The sequence below is a fragment of the Alosa pseudoharengus genome, unplaced genomic scaffold (assembly GCF_046254945.1).
Source record: "Alosa pseudoharengus isolate Yale_2024_CS ecotype anadromous, Long Island Sound unplaced genomic scaffold, YU_APseudo_1.1 YU_APseudo_1.1_scf_15, whole genome shotgun sequence".
NCBI classification, from domain to species: domain Eukaryota; kingdom Metazoa; phylum Chordata; class Actinopteri; order Clupeiformes; family Clupeidae; genus Alosa; species Alosa pseudoharengus.
In genome coordinates this window covers 9361045-9376101 of record NW_027468620.1, presented here as the reverse complement: position 1 = coordinate 9376101, position 15057 = coordinate 9361045, and the positions used below count along the sequence as shown (strand labels likewise).

General features: G+C 38.2%; 1 protein-coding gene across 1 annotated transcript; it reads left to right on the top strand.

The window, feature by feature from the left end:
- mad2l1bp (MAD2L1 binding protein) lies at positions 1 to 3023 on the top strand. The gene is made up of 3 exons (XM_076286535.1): positions 1 to 369; positions 583 to 857; positions 1691 to 3023. Exons 1-3 carry the CDS (start codon positions 12 to 14, stop codon positions 2213 to 2215), a joined length of 1158 nt encoding a protein of 385 aa, XP_076142650.1. The 5' UTR covers positions 1 to 11; the 3' UTR covers positions 2216 to 3023.
- The last annotated feature ends 12034 nt before the right edge of the window (positions 3024 to 15057 follow it).

Here is a 15057-nt window from a genome sequence, read left to right as displayed (position 1 = left end):
CTGTCGCAGAAATGGAGGGGGAGAGGGAGAGTCAGAGTCAATTGATACTAAGTTGTAATTTTAAAGATTTAAGTTATGAAAACGCTGTAGCAAATAGCAAAGAAGATTGTTCTCAACTTGATTCTTCAAGCTGTCGAGAAAGTGAAAACATATCCAACGTGGCTGTTGCCACGCAATGTACTGTCGACGAGAAAACGGGCTGTGAGCAACCTCCAAAACCAGAGTTAATGAAAAGACTATCTGGGTGGATGGTACATAATAATTCGATGCCTGTTAGTGAAGGTTCAAAGGAATTGGACAATAAGGAAAACGGCACAGACTCTGTAGTATCAGAGACATCACGGGCGATTGTGTCAATTTGTCACAGTGGTGAGTAAATTAAATAGCATCTGGATTTTGCGTTACGTTAGCGAAATCGACATAGAAATCATATAGTTAGCATAGCTGGCTAACGTTAGCCAAAGTTCAGTTGTGTTACGCAGGAAAACAATATGTTGATGCTATGGAAAAGGCTGTCGTCTTCTATGGCCATCGCTTGTAACATTGAATGATTTTGCTTCTTGTCTTTATTGTGGTAATCAGATTTGCTAAACGGTCAGACCGCTAACATCCCAGACCACCCAAATGAAGATGGCCTATCACCTCAAAGAGAAAGTCCGAATTATGATTCCGAGGTCTTACGGAAAGCCAAGGATGAAGGTGTGGTTGACGTGCTCTTCTCTGGATATGTCACGAAAGAAACTTGCTGCAAGTTTGTTTGTGAAATCCTCAAGTGTGTACTCTACCAACGACAGCAGCTGCCAATGACCTATGATCAACTGAAGTACCACCAGAAGCAGCAGCAGGCATCTACACAGGTAAAAGGAAATGTAGACCATATATTTTTGGTACAGAAGAGATGCAGAACACCTTCCCACATAATTTATATTTTCACCAACGAATATATCAGATGTTTTTTTGTGCATTTTTTTTACCACTACTGGTAAGTTTGTACACTAAAAATGTGTTCTTTGACTGCTGTTCACTCAAAAAATAAATCACCTTTAGCCTGGCAGACACCAGACTGATTCTCAAAAGAGAATTGGTCTGGGAACCTTTCATTCACTTCTCATTTCCAAGGGGCATAATCAGCAGTGAAATTAAACTTTAATTGGTACATTAAACTCTTAATTAAATATTTTCGGAATTACAGCAAACACTTTCTTGTAAATTAAGTCGTTTACGCGATTCCAAAGAAGATGCATGTCTTTGTCGTTTCATGCTGACGCCACCAGCACAGGCAGTTGTGTCCAAGTGCGCTGCTTACCATGCTCTCCTGTCTGTCATCGTTTAAAGCTTGCCCCCTGCATAATAAGGGGTTGTGATTTGTTCCTGAGTTTTCTGTGATTTTGGAAATAGCTGTGAATTTCAGGATGGTCAGACGAATCTGCAGAGCAAGTTCAAATGCTCTTACAGATTTGTCATCTGGGTTCACCCAGGCTACTTTATTGGGGGTGGGACGGGGTTCTCCAACTATATTCATGAAACATTTATGTCTATTCTGGCGGATATTTTCTGGAAGTGTGTTAGTCCAGTCTTACAAATTTGAATAATTAAAAGAAAAGAGGGAGGCGGATTTGTGAGTTATTATTAACAACAGGGGAAGCTGCTGTGTTGTCAAAGCTTCCCTCAGCACATGTTGTTTGTGCAGGAAGGAGACATTGTGGGCTGGAGGCCACCGAGAGCTGCTGGGGGTCTGGACTGGAGGAAATGCCAGCGCACGCTGCAGGACCTGGATGAGTTGGTGGGCCATATGGAGGTGCTTTTCTCCCTGACACTGGTTCCCCGCGTGCTGCTAGTTTTGGGGGGCTCTCTGGTTCTACCCAAAGAGCTGTATGAGATCAACATGGAGGAGGTGGCTCTAAGCACTGGGGATGCCTGCCTCCGCGCATCTGTGTGCCTGCGGAAGATCTTTCGCACCCTCTTCGTGGCTGATATCTTGACGGACGCGCGGCCCGTTCACCTTCTGACCACAACGCTCATGGCGCTGGGGCACAGAGACTGTGGTGTGTCTGTGTTTAGACCCAAGTTGGATTTCAAGATGCCCACACGAGTAAAAAGACAAGTCATCAATATAGCTTGTGATGTAGACGGAGTAGCACAATCAAACTCAATAGACTGGGGGGACTTTGTGTGGTTTCAAGCACCCATAACCATCAAGGGGTTCTGCAAATGATAATTCAACGAGAGATGCCTCAAATTGTAGTTATAAGTTCTAACTTAAAATGTCTGGATTCTTCATGGTGCTGGTTAGGGCTAGGAACATGATTAAGGGAAAAACATAGAGATACTCAGGATCTTGTGTCTGTTCAGTTCCATGACTTTGTTTTTTTTTTTATTAAATTAAATGCTAAATGTATTTTTTTTTATCTCTAAACTTAATTTCAGGACTTGTAGACTTTTTTAAAAAGTCAGTGTTTTAGAATAGTACTGTCATCTGATATGAGGATAAGATGAGCACAAAGCCTATTCACTGTTTTAACCCTGTATATTTAGTCATTTTACACAGGCTAAGGTTAAGATATACTTATGTTTGCACCTTAAGACACATTTATACAGCTTAACCCTTTCATGTCAACAAGGACTTTCTACCCTCAACTATAAAGTTGTTGATGGCTACAAATGGAGACTATTGTATATACCTCAATAAACTGTCAGATTGTATAATTATAAGATGGAAATGTGGCAGATTGCATCTAAGTGCATCTAAACTAGCATGGTGGTAAAGACAGGTGCAAAAACTAAACTGTGGTTTGTCATGCCTGATTTTTCACATCACTCTTCTTGAAGTTGCACCCAAGATTAACACTTCTCTAAGGTCCCAGTGGTGACCTTTGAACTTGAGATTTGCCCTGAGTTATGTAACCTTGTTGTGACTATAGATTGTGTGTGTGTGTGTGTGTATATATGTGTGTGTTTCAGTTATGAATTGTGTTATTTTGAAAGTGGTAATAGTCTTGCATTATTAAAGCATCAGAGGACAATTTCACATCTTAATCTTTATTCAACTTTTGACTCCGTTGCACATGAGAAAATACATGAAATCCTTCATAATACTAATGAAATTTGACCTTTACGGGGGTGGGGGGGATTATACTATACTGTTTAAAAGGCAAAAATGCACTGATTCAGTCCAAAGGCTCATTTTTTTTTAAAGTTGTCTCAAAATATTGTGTGGACCCTCTGGTACAAACTTCCATTTCACTGTCATCAATATGTAATTTTACAGTATTGGAATGTCTACCATTGCCTATATGTTTGGATTATAAGTGGCCTGTATAATATCTTCAAGATTGTAACATGGGTCATTGTGTCTCAAATCAGATAAGGTTGTTTGCTGCACCATCTTAGACCTTTTTTTTTTTTTCAAACCTTGTCTATATCATAAATGGGTCCCGAAACCAATTCCTGTAGTATATTTCTGTTAAAAGTTAATGTCTTCATATGTTTGATATTAGAGTTTTACAGCTTGAAAAACACATTATCTGGGAAGCCATGTTTGGGCATTAATGTCTTGAAATATATTATTTATAGCCAGCCCAAACGTTGTAGGTTAGAAGACAAACATGTTTAGCCGCAGCACACAGACCTTCTCAATTCTAAATGAGAGTGGATCTGAGAAAGGTTAATTGACTTACTGTACGACTTCCAGCAGGGGCATAACTTCCAGCTGAAATTAAACTTAAATTGGTGCATTAAACTCTTACCAAATCGTTTCAGAAGTGTAGCAATCTCGTAAACAAAGATTTTAAATGCAGTTTATGCAATTCCAAAGAAATACATGTCCACACTGGATTAGCGATTGTATTTGCACACCCGTGTTTTAGGGACATTGGAAATGGGCTTCAATGGCCTCTTGGCCAGACGGACCTACTGCGCAAATTCCAAATTTGCCAAAGGTTCATATGGGTATTCCCAGGCTAAAACATGTTTGCAGTGTGACAGAACCGCTAAATGTTTGTGTAGTATGCATGATATAATACAAAATACAAGATGCCTACATACAGTAAGAGATAAAATAAAAAAGAGTACATAAAATAATAATAAAGCAGTGGTAATAGTAATACAAAAAATTAAATAACTATATTAGAAGATAAACTCAAATAAGTCAAATAAACTCAAAGTGATGGGGGAGGGGGATAGGTAGTAGTGATTATAGTGTTAATAATGAAATGAAATAAGCAAAGAATGAAATAAGACCTAAGGAATGTACTTAATGGACTTAAGAAAATAACCCATGGGGGAGATTAGAGTGTACTAGGGGCTGAACTAAATATGGGAAGGAAGATTATTGCAGAGCCGGGAAGACTATTACAGAGAAGGCCCGGTCACCTTTGGTTTTAAGGTGGGAGGGGGGAACAGAAAAGACTTGTTGGGAGGAAGACTTGAGTGACCTATAAGGGAAGAGTAAGGACTTATGAGATCACAAATATATTGTGGTGCTAAACCATTAAGAGCTTTGAAAACAAATAGTAAAATTTTGAAATCTATTCTGAATCTCACAGGTAACCAATGTAGTTGAGACAACACCGGAGTGATATGCTCTCTTTTCTTAGATCCAGTTAATAGTCTGGCAGCTGCATTTTGGACTAGTTGCAGTCTAGTGTGTTAAACTACAATAAAGAGAATTGCAGTAGTCCAGCCTAGATGTAATGAGTACTGCTGCCCATACAGAAAAATCAAGGGGAAAAATCTAATCACATAATGCAGCCAGCATTTGAATATATGGCTACAATATATACATAGTAGGCTACAATAATGTATGCAAGTATGTGAAACCCAACATAGGCTATATTTGGATATCTTGCATAAGTCTTCTGAATATATGCTATTTAATTGTATGCAGAAAATATAAGAAAGTGGCTAATATTGAATATTTACTAATGTTTTTGAAATATTTTGATAAATACATGGCAACGTATTTATTTGACAGATGGAAATATGTTTATTTAACATAAATCTTCTTAAACTGGAATATGTCGCATTTGTGAATGTTATTTTTCTGTATCGGTGGGGTTTGGCTTTGACAGGGCATATTAAGGCATGAAAAGAGCAATAAACATGTGAGTGCATGTGCAAGATTAAGTTGCATGGGCAGGATTTTGATGACATGAGACAAGTGTTTCCAGAGAAGGCCTTCCAGAGTGTCCTGAAAAGTTATGGCCATCACTTTGATTCAGAGAGACTGAGGTCTGAACTGTATTGCAGGGTAACAGGGAAAGCTGTATGATTACTTGGTGTTCTCTAAAGACATGGAGTTGTACAGTGCAATGCTTTTACAAACTGTTGTCATTAGTGGCAACAATTGGAGCTACATCTGCAGGTGTAGAAAGTAGCTTCTCCTGTTTAAAGCGGCTCAAGTCCTACACCCACTCTGCTGGCCATTGAGAGGACACTGACCAAGTCACTGGAAGACACCTAGTTGGTATGACATTTTCTTGAAAAGAAACATAGGGCAGAATTTACTTATAAATAAATGGACAATTTTATGATGTAGGCCGAAAATGAGCTTCCCCTCTTTGAAAGACCAGCAGCCGTCACTGTTACCCTCATAGTTGTTAATGTAGCTGGAACTCTTTTCCTGTTTGCTGGAGGGAGTGGCATACAACATTTTCACAAAGGCAGTCTACATTACCGTGAGACGAGGTAAGTCTTGAAGACAATGACTATAGAAAAGATCTATATCTGCCAATGTAAACTAATGTAAACAGGAAGTTGATCAGTATAAGCGAATCCAAAATGGAGCCAGAGCCCGTTTACGGTGAGCCGGATCACTCCCTATTAACTCCATTGTACCTGCAATCTGTTGCAGTTCCGCTAGGGGCGATCACGAATAAGTGCAAAAACAATGGGGGTCTATGGAGCTAGACGGCTAAATGTGTCTCTTTCACCTGGTTGTCTTTAAAAAATCGAAGATTTGATTGTGGTTTCTGCAAGCTCAATATGGATTATAGGTCAAAAGTTGAATAAACGAGTACTTAGGTCCTTTTGATTTCTTACAGGTTGGGTCATTGTTGCCCACAACACACTAGCTTTCTGCTAATGAATGACGTCATTGACGCATTTGAAAGGCTTTTTAGAACCAATAAGTGACTTAAAAATATAATACTCAGCGGTGTGTATTTTCTCTGCCCCCTCTTTCGCATGCAACGCAATAATTTTCTGGGCAAAAAATTATATCCCGAGAAAAATGGATTTGAGGGGTAGAGCTCCATAGACCTCCATTCATTCTGCACTTATTCGTGAGCGCCCTCATCTGGAACCAGAAAAGGAACTGCAACCAGTTCAGAAACCGGAAGTTTCCCCGAGAGTGGCGGTTCTCCCCTTATTAGACATTCTCTGGAGCTAAGGAGCTATTAATTAGCCAAAACAATGGGACAGATGAAAACAAAAACATCCTTGAAAAGACGTGAAGCTAAAACATCTAAGTTGCACATGATGGAATTCAAATGATAGACAACTTCAAATAGCTGGTATGATAAAGCTTGAAAGAAGTTGAGAAACTTCTAACAAGTTTCAATAGCAGAGGCAACAGTAGCAATGGAATTAATGGTCTTAAACAATATTTTTGGTCTTGGTGAGCATTATTATAAATTAGGTCAGAATAATACTCTGCCTTAGCTCAGCTGTCTTACTAGAGCTAGAGTATTTTTTTAAAGAATACCCTACAATGAAGGTCTTGTTTGAGAGAGATGTAGAAGTAGCTCATTGTGTGGGTATTTAGCATAAGAAGTGCCAACACTGTATTATAGATAGATATTAGGTTACATATAACAATAATGTCTAATATCTGTTCAAGCACTTAGTTAATTAGGGGTTTCTTATTTGTTAAGGTTTGAATATTATTTGTTTTGTCATTATGCTATTGAGTGAATTGACATTATTGTTTATTATTGTTATTCTCCTTAATGTAGTCTTACCAACATTTTAAATTGTTTACTGTTAAATTGAACTATTGCATTGTTTTTATTTGTATGTCACTTTGGACAAAAGTGTCTGCCAAATCCCATAACCATAACCATAACAATGTAAATAGACAATTAAGCCAATTCTGCCCATGCACCACCCAAAGGCTGTTGCACTGCCACTGCAAGGCCAGTGGGGGTGCAGAGGAGCAAATCAAGTTCAATGACAATATTGTGATATCACTGCACTTCCCATCAGCCATATTCTAGTCCAAAGCACACCAGACAAAATCAAAACACATACATGACATGATAAAATAAAAGGCCCCCAGAAAAGAAAGCCTTTTGTCATTAGAGCATGTGGTGAGGTAGTCCTTGAACAGATCTTTATGCATGGGGAGTGTGGGCAGGTACAAAAGATTTCCACACCAAAGTTAATGGTTTGTGAGTCATTTCCACAGTACCTCACTAGTCAGCCAATCATGAACAAAATCACACACATTGTTATAATGCAGAAATAAGACAGAGGAAAATAATACAGGGGATTTTTACTAAAAGCACCACACCAGTTAAGCAAACATCTAAAAAGAATCAAACACACAGTGAAAGGTTGTTATCTTTCATTACACATTGAATGCTCTTTTGTAGTGGTTTGATATTCAAACAACTTCAGATTCAATGTTATCACTACAAATCAAATAATCATGCAATTAAAAAGGACAAGAAAAAAGAAAAAGAAGGTTTATGAAACATTTTGCAGTTAATTTGTTCACTTAAAGGAAATCTCTGTTTTTCGAGGTCACCGAGTACTGTCGGTACGGAAAAAAAATATTTTAAAGATGCCCCCAAAGTGTAGCATTGTTGGCTGCAGCAACTCTGGCTATAGGTAGCACCATTTTGTTTGTCAAAACAGAGAGCTAGCGCGCCCTTCCCTACTGTGCAACTGAAACTCTCCTGAATGCCCATCTTGTCAGTGATTGGCTGGAATAGTTTATGTTTCATGGTCCAGGCTGGACCAGGCTGTTTTTGTTGCCGCTTTTGGTGCATGGGCTGTCACAGAGACTGCATTTTTTTTTCAGTGTATTCAGGGGACAGGCAGCTAGTGGATGGTGAGGAGTTGTTTGCAAAAACTTGTTTAGCTTAGAAACCATGTAGCACCGCTTAGGGCACCTTTAACATTACCTTGTAGAAATCTGTTTTCACTTTGACATTAAAGAGTTGGTAAATTCATGTCAAAAAAGCCAAATTATATTGATAAAAGGGTAAAATATCCAAGTGAATACTTTAGGCACTGAACAGCACCTGAATGTATTATGTTTCATAATACATTCAGGTGCTGTTCATATAATTAGAATATCATCAAAAAGTTGATATAGTGAAACTTGCATACATGAGCATACAGCACTCAATATTTAGTTGGGGATCCTTTTGCCTGAATTACTGCAGCAATGTGGCGTGGCATGGAGTTGATCAGTCTGTGGCACTGCTGGTGTTATGAGAGCCCAGGTTGCTCTGATAGTGGCCTTCAGCTCTTCTGCATTGTTGGGTCTGGCATATCGCATCTTCCTCTTCACAATACCCCATAGATTTTCTATGGGGTTAAGTTCAGGCGAGTTTGCTGGCCAATTAAGAACAGGGATAGCACTGTGTGCAGGTGCCAAGTCCTGTTGGAAAATGAAATCTGCATCTCCATAAAGTTGGTCAGCAAACTCTAGAATTCTCCCACTTACCAGTTGCTCATGATTGCACTGAGTCTTGACATTTTTCTCACCATCCACCTGGCACCAGATACAGAGATTTCACAAAGACGTGATAAGATTTATGACAAATAGCTCATAATCACTTAGATACAACACAGAACTCATAGAATAAATTAAAAGTTGTGATTGACACCTTGAAGATTTCCAAGAAAAGCTGTTTTGGTTTATTTTGAACTTACAGTATTCTGGCTGTTTTGTATCACACCCCTGAGTGCTGTGCATGCATTGATGGTGGATTCGAAGTGTCGTCCACCCGCTGCATTCGCCTGTGTTCCATGGACTGACAGGTTTCCCTCAAGGACATTTTCCCATGGACTGATTCCCCTCGGGAGTGTGGTAGGACAGGACATATGCTGATCAGAACTTTTTTTCTCCCTTTAATACTCATCTCAGCTCGAGCTCCATTTTTTCCATTGTTTTATGAGATCTCAAACTTAAAGGCATTTACATTTTCTTTTGGGGTTGTTGGATCCAACGTTGGTTTATATTATCTGAATTGATATTTCATATACACTATGTTCTACAAGATAAGGCATACTCTTATGATTTGTTATGATATTTCATATTCACCACACATTCTATTAGTGGTACTTCAAGATCTGCCTTGATATGTCATACACCACACATTCTAAGTAATTAGATCCACTGTCTACACTTAAACACACAGAATATATAGACAGAGAGATAGAGAGTAAAAGAGTTTCATCACCTGAATTGATATTGTGATTACTGATAGTGAACACATACATATACATATTCATTTTTGCTATCATTTTCCTGATACATTTTTAATGTGTTGACACTTGTTAATACAATCTTATCTTTTGATACATTATCTGATTGATCTGCTGTTGTTATTGTGGGTTTGGGTATAATATTTAATGTAACTAGAAAATGTAATTTCGAGGAAATATACTATATTATATTATATATTATATATATTATATATTACATACTGTATATTAACATAAAATGCCAAACAAACTTTTATTTGGAAACAGTTGGCAGTTGATAACAACTGACAGTTGAAATGGCTGAACAGTTAAATAGTTGAGTAGTTTAAATAGTAAAATTATTTAATAGTGAATTATTGTAGTGAGGACATTTATTTTAAAACAGTTGTGGGCAGAGGAAATAGTCTTAAGAGAGCCAGATTGAATGCTTAAAGCCTGAGACAGAGTATATAGTTTAAAAGTTGACTGTAGATAGTGTAATGGATGTTGATAGACAGAAAGTTGAATGGATGTTGATAGGCAGATTGTTTAAAGGATGTTGATGGATAGTTTAATGGGTGGATGAGTGAATGGTTTGAAGAGGATGAATGGATAGAAAGTTGGATGGAATGTGCCTTATATCCTTTTAGAATGGAGAGACACAGAGAGTTGGCCTAGTTGCAGTTGATAAAGGTGCTATCAGTTTAACTGGCCCTTTGATGGCTTGTGTGGAATTCTGGTCCCTATCAGACCAGATCAAATGACTGTTTGATGCTCAAGGTTCCTCGTATCCACTCTGAGTTGGGAAAGTCGGCCTTTTGTTATAGTGCCCCTACTTCCTGGAATAATCTTCAATGTAATATAAAAATGAACTCTATACTTAATCAATTCAGATCTGTAATCACAAACCTTCCTATGTCAATTTGTACCTGCTTTAAGTAAATGTCTTTATTATTATTTTTTTTATTTTTTTTTAATTATTATTATTATTAAGATTTTATGTATTTTTCCCTTCCCTCCTCTATAATGTATATCTTATTATTTATTTATTTTACTTTGTTTTATTTTATTTATAGGCCTAGACCTATACCTATACTTTTTTTTTTCTCTCTCTTTTTACATTTTGTTACTTCATTGTTTCTGTTATCTCGGCTTCATTGAAAATGAGGGCTTCCCTCAATGACCCTCCGAGAATAAATAAAGGTTGAATGAATGATGGGTCCTAGTTGAGCAGCTGGAAGTTGATACAGGTGCAAATCAAGTTAATTAGTCCATTGTTATGTCATAGTGCTAATGTAAAGTCTATGGGGAAAAATAAGCTTGTTTTTTGTTAATATCTCAAAAAGTGTCCTTTTCAAGACCTACGTTACAAAGTTTGAACAAAGTTTCTACGTTAAACGGTTGAAGCTGAATTAGACGCAGAAATTTGGTGGGAATTAAGAAGAAGAAGAAGAATACTTCGGATATCAGAACAGTGCATTTTCATGCACTGTAATTAAGCACTACTGCAGTCCTCATGTACGAACCTTAAAATAAGATACTCCTGAGTGAATCCAGTGAGAGATACTACAGAACTTTCTTGATAATAGTGCTAACCCAGATCCTGTCCGTCAACACAGAGCTACTCCATGAATTGTTTTGCATATGTGTGTTTCAGTTTTGAGCTGTGTTTTTAAAGTGGGGACAGTCTTGCATTATTAAAACATACACCTTTAATAGTGCTTCAGGCGTTTTGTTATTAATTTCAGGAACACTCTACAAAAATAGGCTACATTAACCCTTCATAACATTAAAGGCACACTATGCAAGATTTTCACCAATATGAAGCCAATTTGATGGTAAACGAACTTGTAATAGGCAAATCGTTCACCTAGAATAGCTATTCACCCCTTGCAGACACGTGACTCAAGTCACGTGACGGCTCCATGCTGGACGGCAAAAAGATAGGAGACAGACAGCAAATTACATTATGTCATAATGATTATGATGAACTGAACACCATTACTATAACATCTTTGTAGTTCAATGTATTGCTGTTTGAGGTCTGATAGTCAAAGAAGATGCCAGTGGTGTTGTTAGATGAAATGGGTCATGATCGCAAATGTAAAGTTATTAAAACTGGTGGTAACAGCAAGGGGAGATAACGTTAGGTCGTATAACGTTAGGCTACTGTAATTAACATTATGGGAAATGAACACCCATAAGTATTTCTGGACTAAAACATTGCAAAGCGATTTGGTTACTTTATTTGTCTTGCTTTTATCAGTTGAAACATAGTCAAAACGTTAAGAATCACATATCAGAACATGAAATAATAACTCAGCTGCCACACTTAGAAGCTAGCTATTCTAGCTAACGTTTATCGTAGCTCATAGTGCTAGGGCTAATGTAACTCGTCAGTTTGTACGTTGCCCAGCGAATAAACTTACTTCTTACATGTCTTAAGTTAAAGAATTGAAAGAAATAGGAAATAAAAAAAAAACTTGAAAGGTATTATCTGTTTACATTCAGATCTTGCCAAAGACTTTGCCTAAGTGCTATCTGCCGTCCTGTTCAGTCTATGGTTGCTATAGCAACCGCTGTTGTGCTTCATACACTGAGGAGATAAGCATGCAATTGTGGTTAAAATGCTCCCGAAACACAAAGAAAACAAACCAAAATATATCTATGCAAGAACATGGGATGTTGTTGTATTCCAAACAATAAGCCAACAGTCATGGAAGGGCATTACTACGGTTAAATCTCACTATAATCTTGTAGCTGTGCGATATGTCCCATTACAACCCATTGATTTGATTCGTGTTCTTGCCGTCCACTTGGCTATTTTGCTGTGGCGCGAACAAAACGTGACGTCACTTGCAAGGGGTGAATAGAGCATCACAGTCCCGCCCACAGGAGTTTCCGGAAGTAAGAATTCAATGCAATTTCTCCATTGACAATTCGGGTATAAGCCATAAAAACTTAACTGCACATGGTAGACTCAAAACCAGCTACGGCTGTACTAAGCGATTGTGTATGCTCATATAGACGCCAAAAGTTCACGGGGCACTAACCTCGTTTTGAGATAATGTCTTTTATTCGCGATGTCTTGGATAAGTACTTCATTACCCACAATCCTGAACAATCCCACAATCCCACAGTGATGCCTCTGATTGGTGGAAAGGCCGTTCAGTCATAGTTTGAAACTTGAATCAGCGAAAATTATTGACAAGATGGCGGAGTCTTTTACTGCCTATGGCGAAAATCTTAATGTGAATAAAAACTTTCTAGACGAACATTGGTACTTGTATCAACAAGGATTGTGGTTAATATATCACACGAACTTAGTCAGGGCCAATACACCATCAAATAGAACACTGTAAATGCTAGTTTGAACACTTAACTTTTCAGTTAGCCGACAGGCTAATCATTAGCCTTTCAGACATTAGAATGTCATTATAATGCTGCTAACATTAGCCTACATGCTGCAACACAGGTATGAAATATATTATGTTTTAGTGACCTTGTTGTTTCTATGAACATGAATTGTTGTTTATATGAAACATCAACTTAGACGAGGCATAAAAAGCCCTGTATATCCCCATTAAGAACTTAAACCTTTGAACTAGCTAGCTAGCTGATAGCAAAGCTCGATGCTACCACCGGGTAGACACTGCAGTAAAATGGTTAGCAAACCGTCCATGCCCCCGGCCTGTGAATATTTCAGTTTCAAAGACGAAATCAAGAGTGTCCAAAGGGGTGAAAACCACTTTAAATCGAGTCACATTATTGACTGTTGTGTGTCGAGGGTAAGCTTGTGGGTTTTGTATGGGCCAGCATGAGGAACAAGACCTATCAAACCTACGAAGTAGTGAGTTTTGTAGGGAGGTTGGTAATGCTAGTTAACATTAGCTAGGCTACTGTAGCCTTCATACTGTACGAGCCATATCAATCATTAACCTAGAAATACTTCTTCGTACATTTAATTAACATTTTGTGTAATAATTCAAGTTAATAAACTGAATATGGTGGTCCAAGAGCAGACCATGCACCGGTCCATGCATCAGGATGGCAGTCAGATAGGAAGCACTGCACAATGTTGCTAACGTTAACGTTAACCGCTTTCACACACACGATATAAAATACACGATGGTAAATATAACATTCAATACCAAAACACTATTATTTACACGATTACTCCTGAAATAACTGCTATTAACTATATAAAAATCATTGTTTGGGGGAGAGAGTTCGCTGCTGTCGCCGGTTGGAAATGAATGATTTTGCGCTGGTTCGTGCTGCTTATATATTTTTCAGTGAGGCCCGGTGGTTTATGTGATGAGTAGTTCCTTCACTCGGAAATGAAAATATGTACACAGTCTTGTACCTTTGACTTTTTTTGGACTTTCTATTCGTTTTTTCACTCGAAATGATATGTTGTATGCTTATGAGTTACGCCGTAGCTGATTAGCCTAAGACATGCTCTAAAACTCTTTAGATACGGAAACTAAGCTCTCTCGGAGGAGGGGCGGGACTGTGATGCTCTATACAGCATAGGAGCAGAGCCCGTCTACGGAGAGCCTCCCCACTCTCTAATTAATCCCATACAAACTGAATTTGGCTGCAGTTCACCAGAGTTCACCTAGATGGCGATCGCGGGCGAGTCCAAAATACATGGGGTCCTATGGAGCTACATGGCTACATTTATTGTTTTCACCTATTTAACAACTGAAACCATCAGATTTTATTTTATTTTTCGCAAAATGGATATGGATTATCAATCAAAAGTGAAATAATCCGGGAGTCATGTCCTTTCATTTTCTTACAGGTTGGGTTGTTGTTGCCCATAACACGCTAGCATTGATGCTATGCTATGCTATGATCATGCTAATGAATGACGTCATTGATACGTTTGAAAGGCTTTTTAGAACAATTAAGTGACTTTAAAAAATATAATACTCAACTAAGTGTATTGTCTTTGCCTCCCCTTTCGAATACAATATTCAAATTACTTGAAAAAAAATAATATCCCGAGAAAAGTGGATTTTGAGGGGTACAGCTCCATAGACCTCCATTCATTCTGGACTCGCCCGCGAGCGCCCCTAGATGCAGTACCACACCGGAAGCATTCCGAGAGTGAAGGTTCTCCCCTTATTAGACATTCTCTGATAGGAGTCCCTACCGAGAAAACAAGCCATGCAACTTTCAAGAGCGGCGCCCCGCCAAACCTCGCGAGAATCATGAAACATTACCTTGTCAGTAGATATAGCTCTTTGGAGATCGTTTTTGTTAATCCTTCACCTCCACAACAAAAGCATTTGCATTGTGTACAGGGGGGATAAGAAGTCGCGAGAAGTTTGCTATTTACAATAGCAGAGTAACATATAAATACATCCCGACTCTAGAGGGAGCTGTAGGCTACACTTGCCAAAAATACCTAAACCTGCATAGTATACCTTCAACACAGAGAATTTATGAAACATTTATGAATGGAAAGGTTTTCATTTTCTACTAAAAGACAGCAATTTAATGACAGCACTAATTATCGTAAGTAAGTAAATAATATTACTGTCACTGTAGTATTTATTTTACAATTTAACAACCAAACCTAATGCATAATCTTTAACATGTCAGCCCCAAAGCACCCCAAAATATACCTAC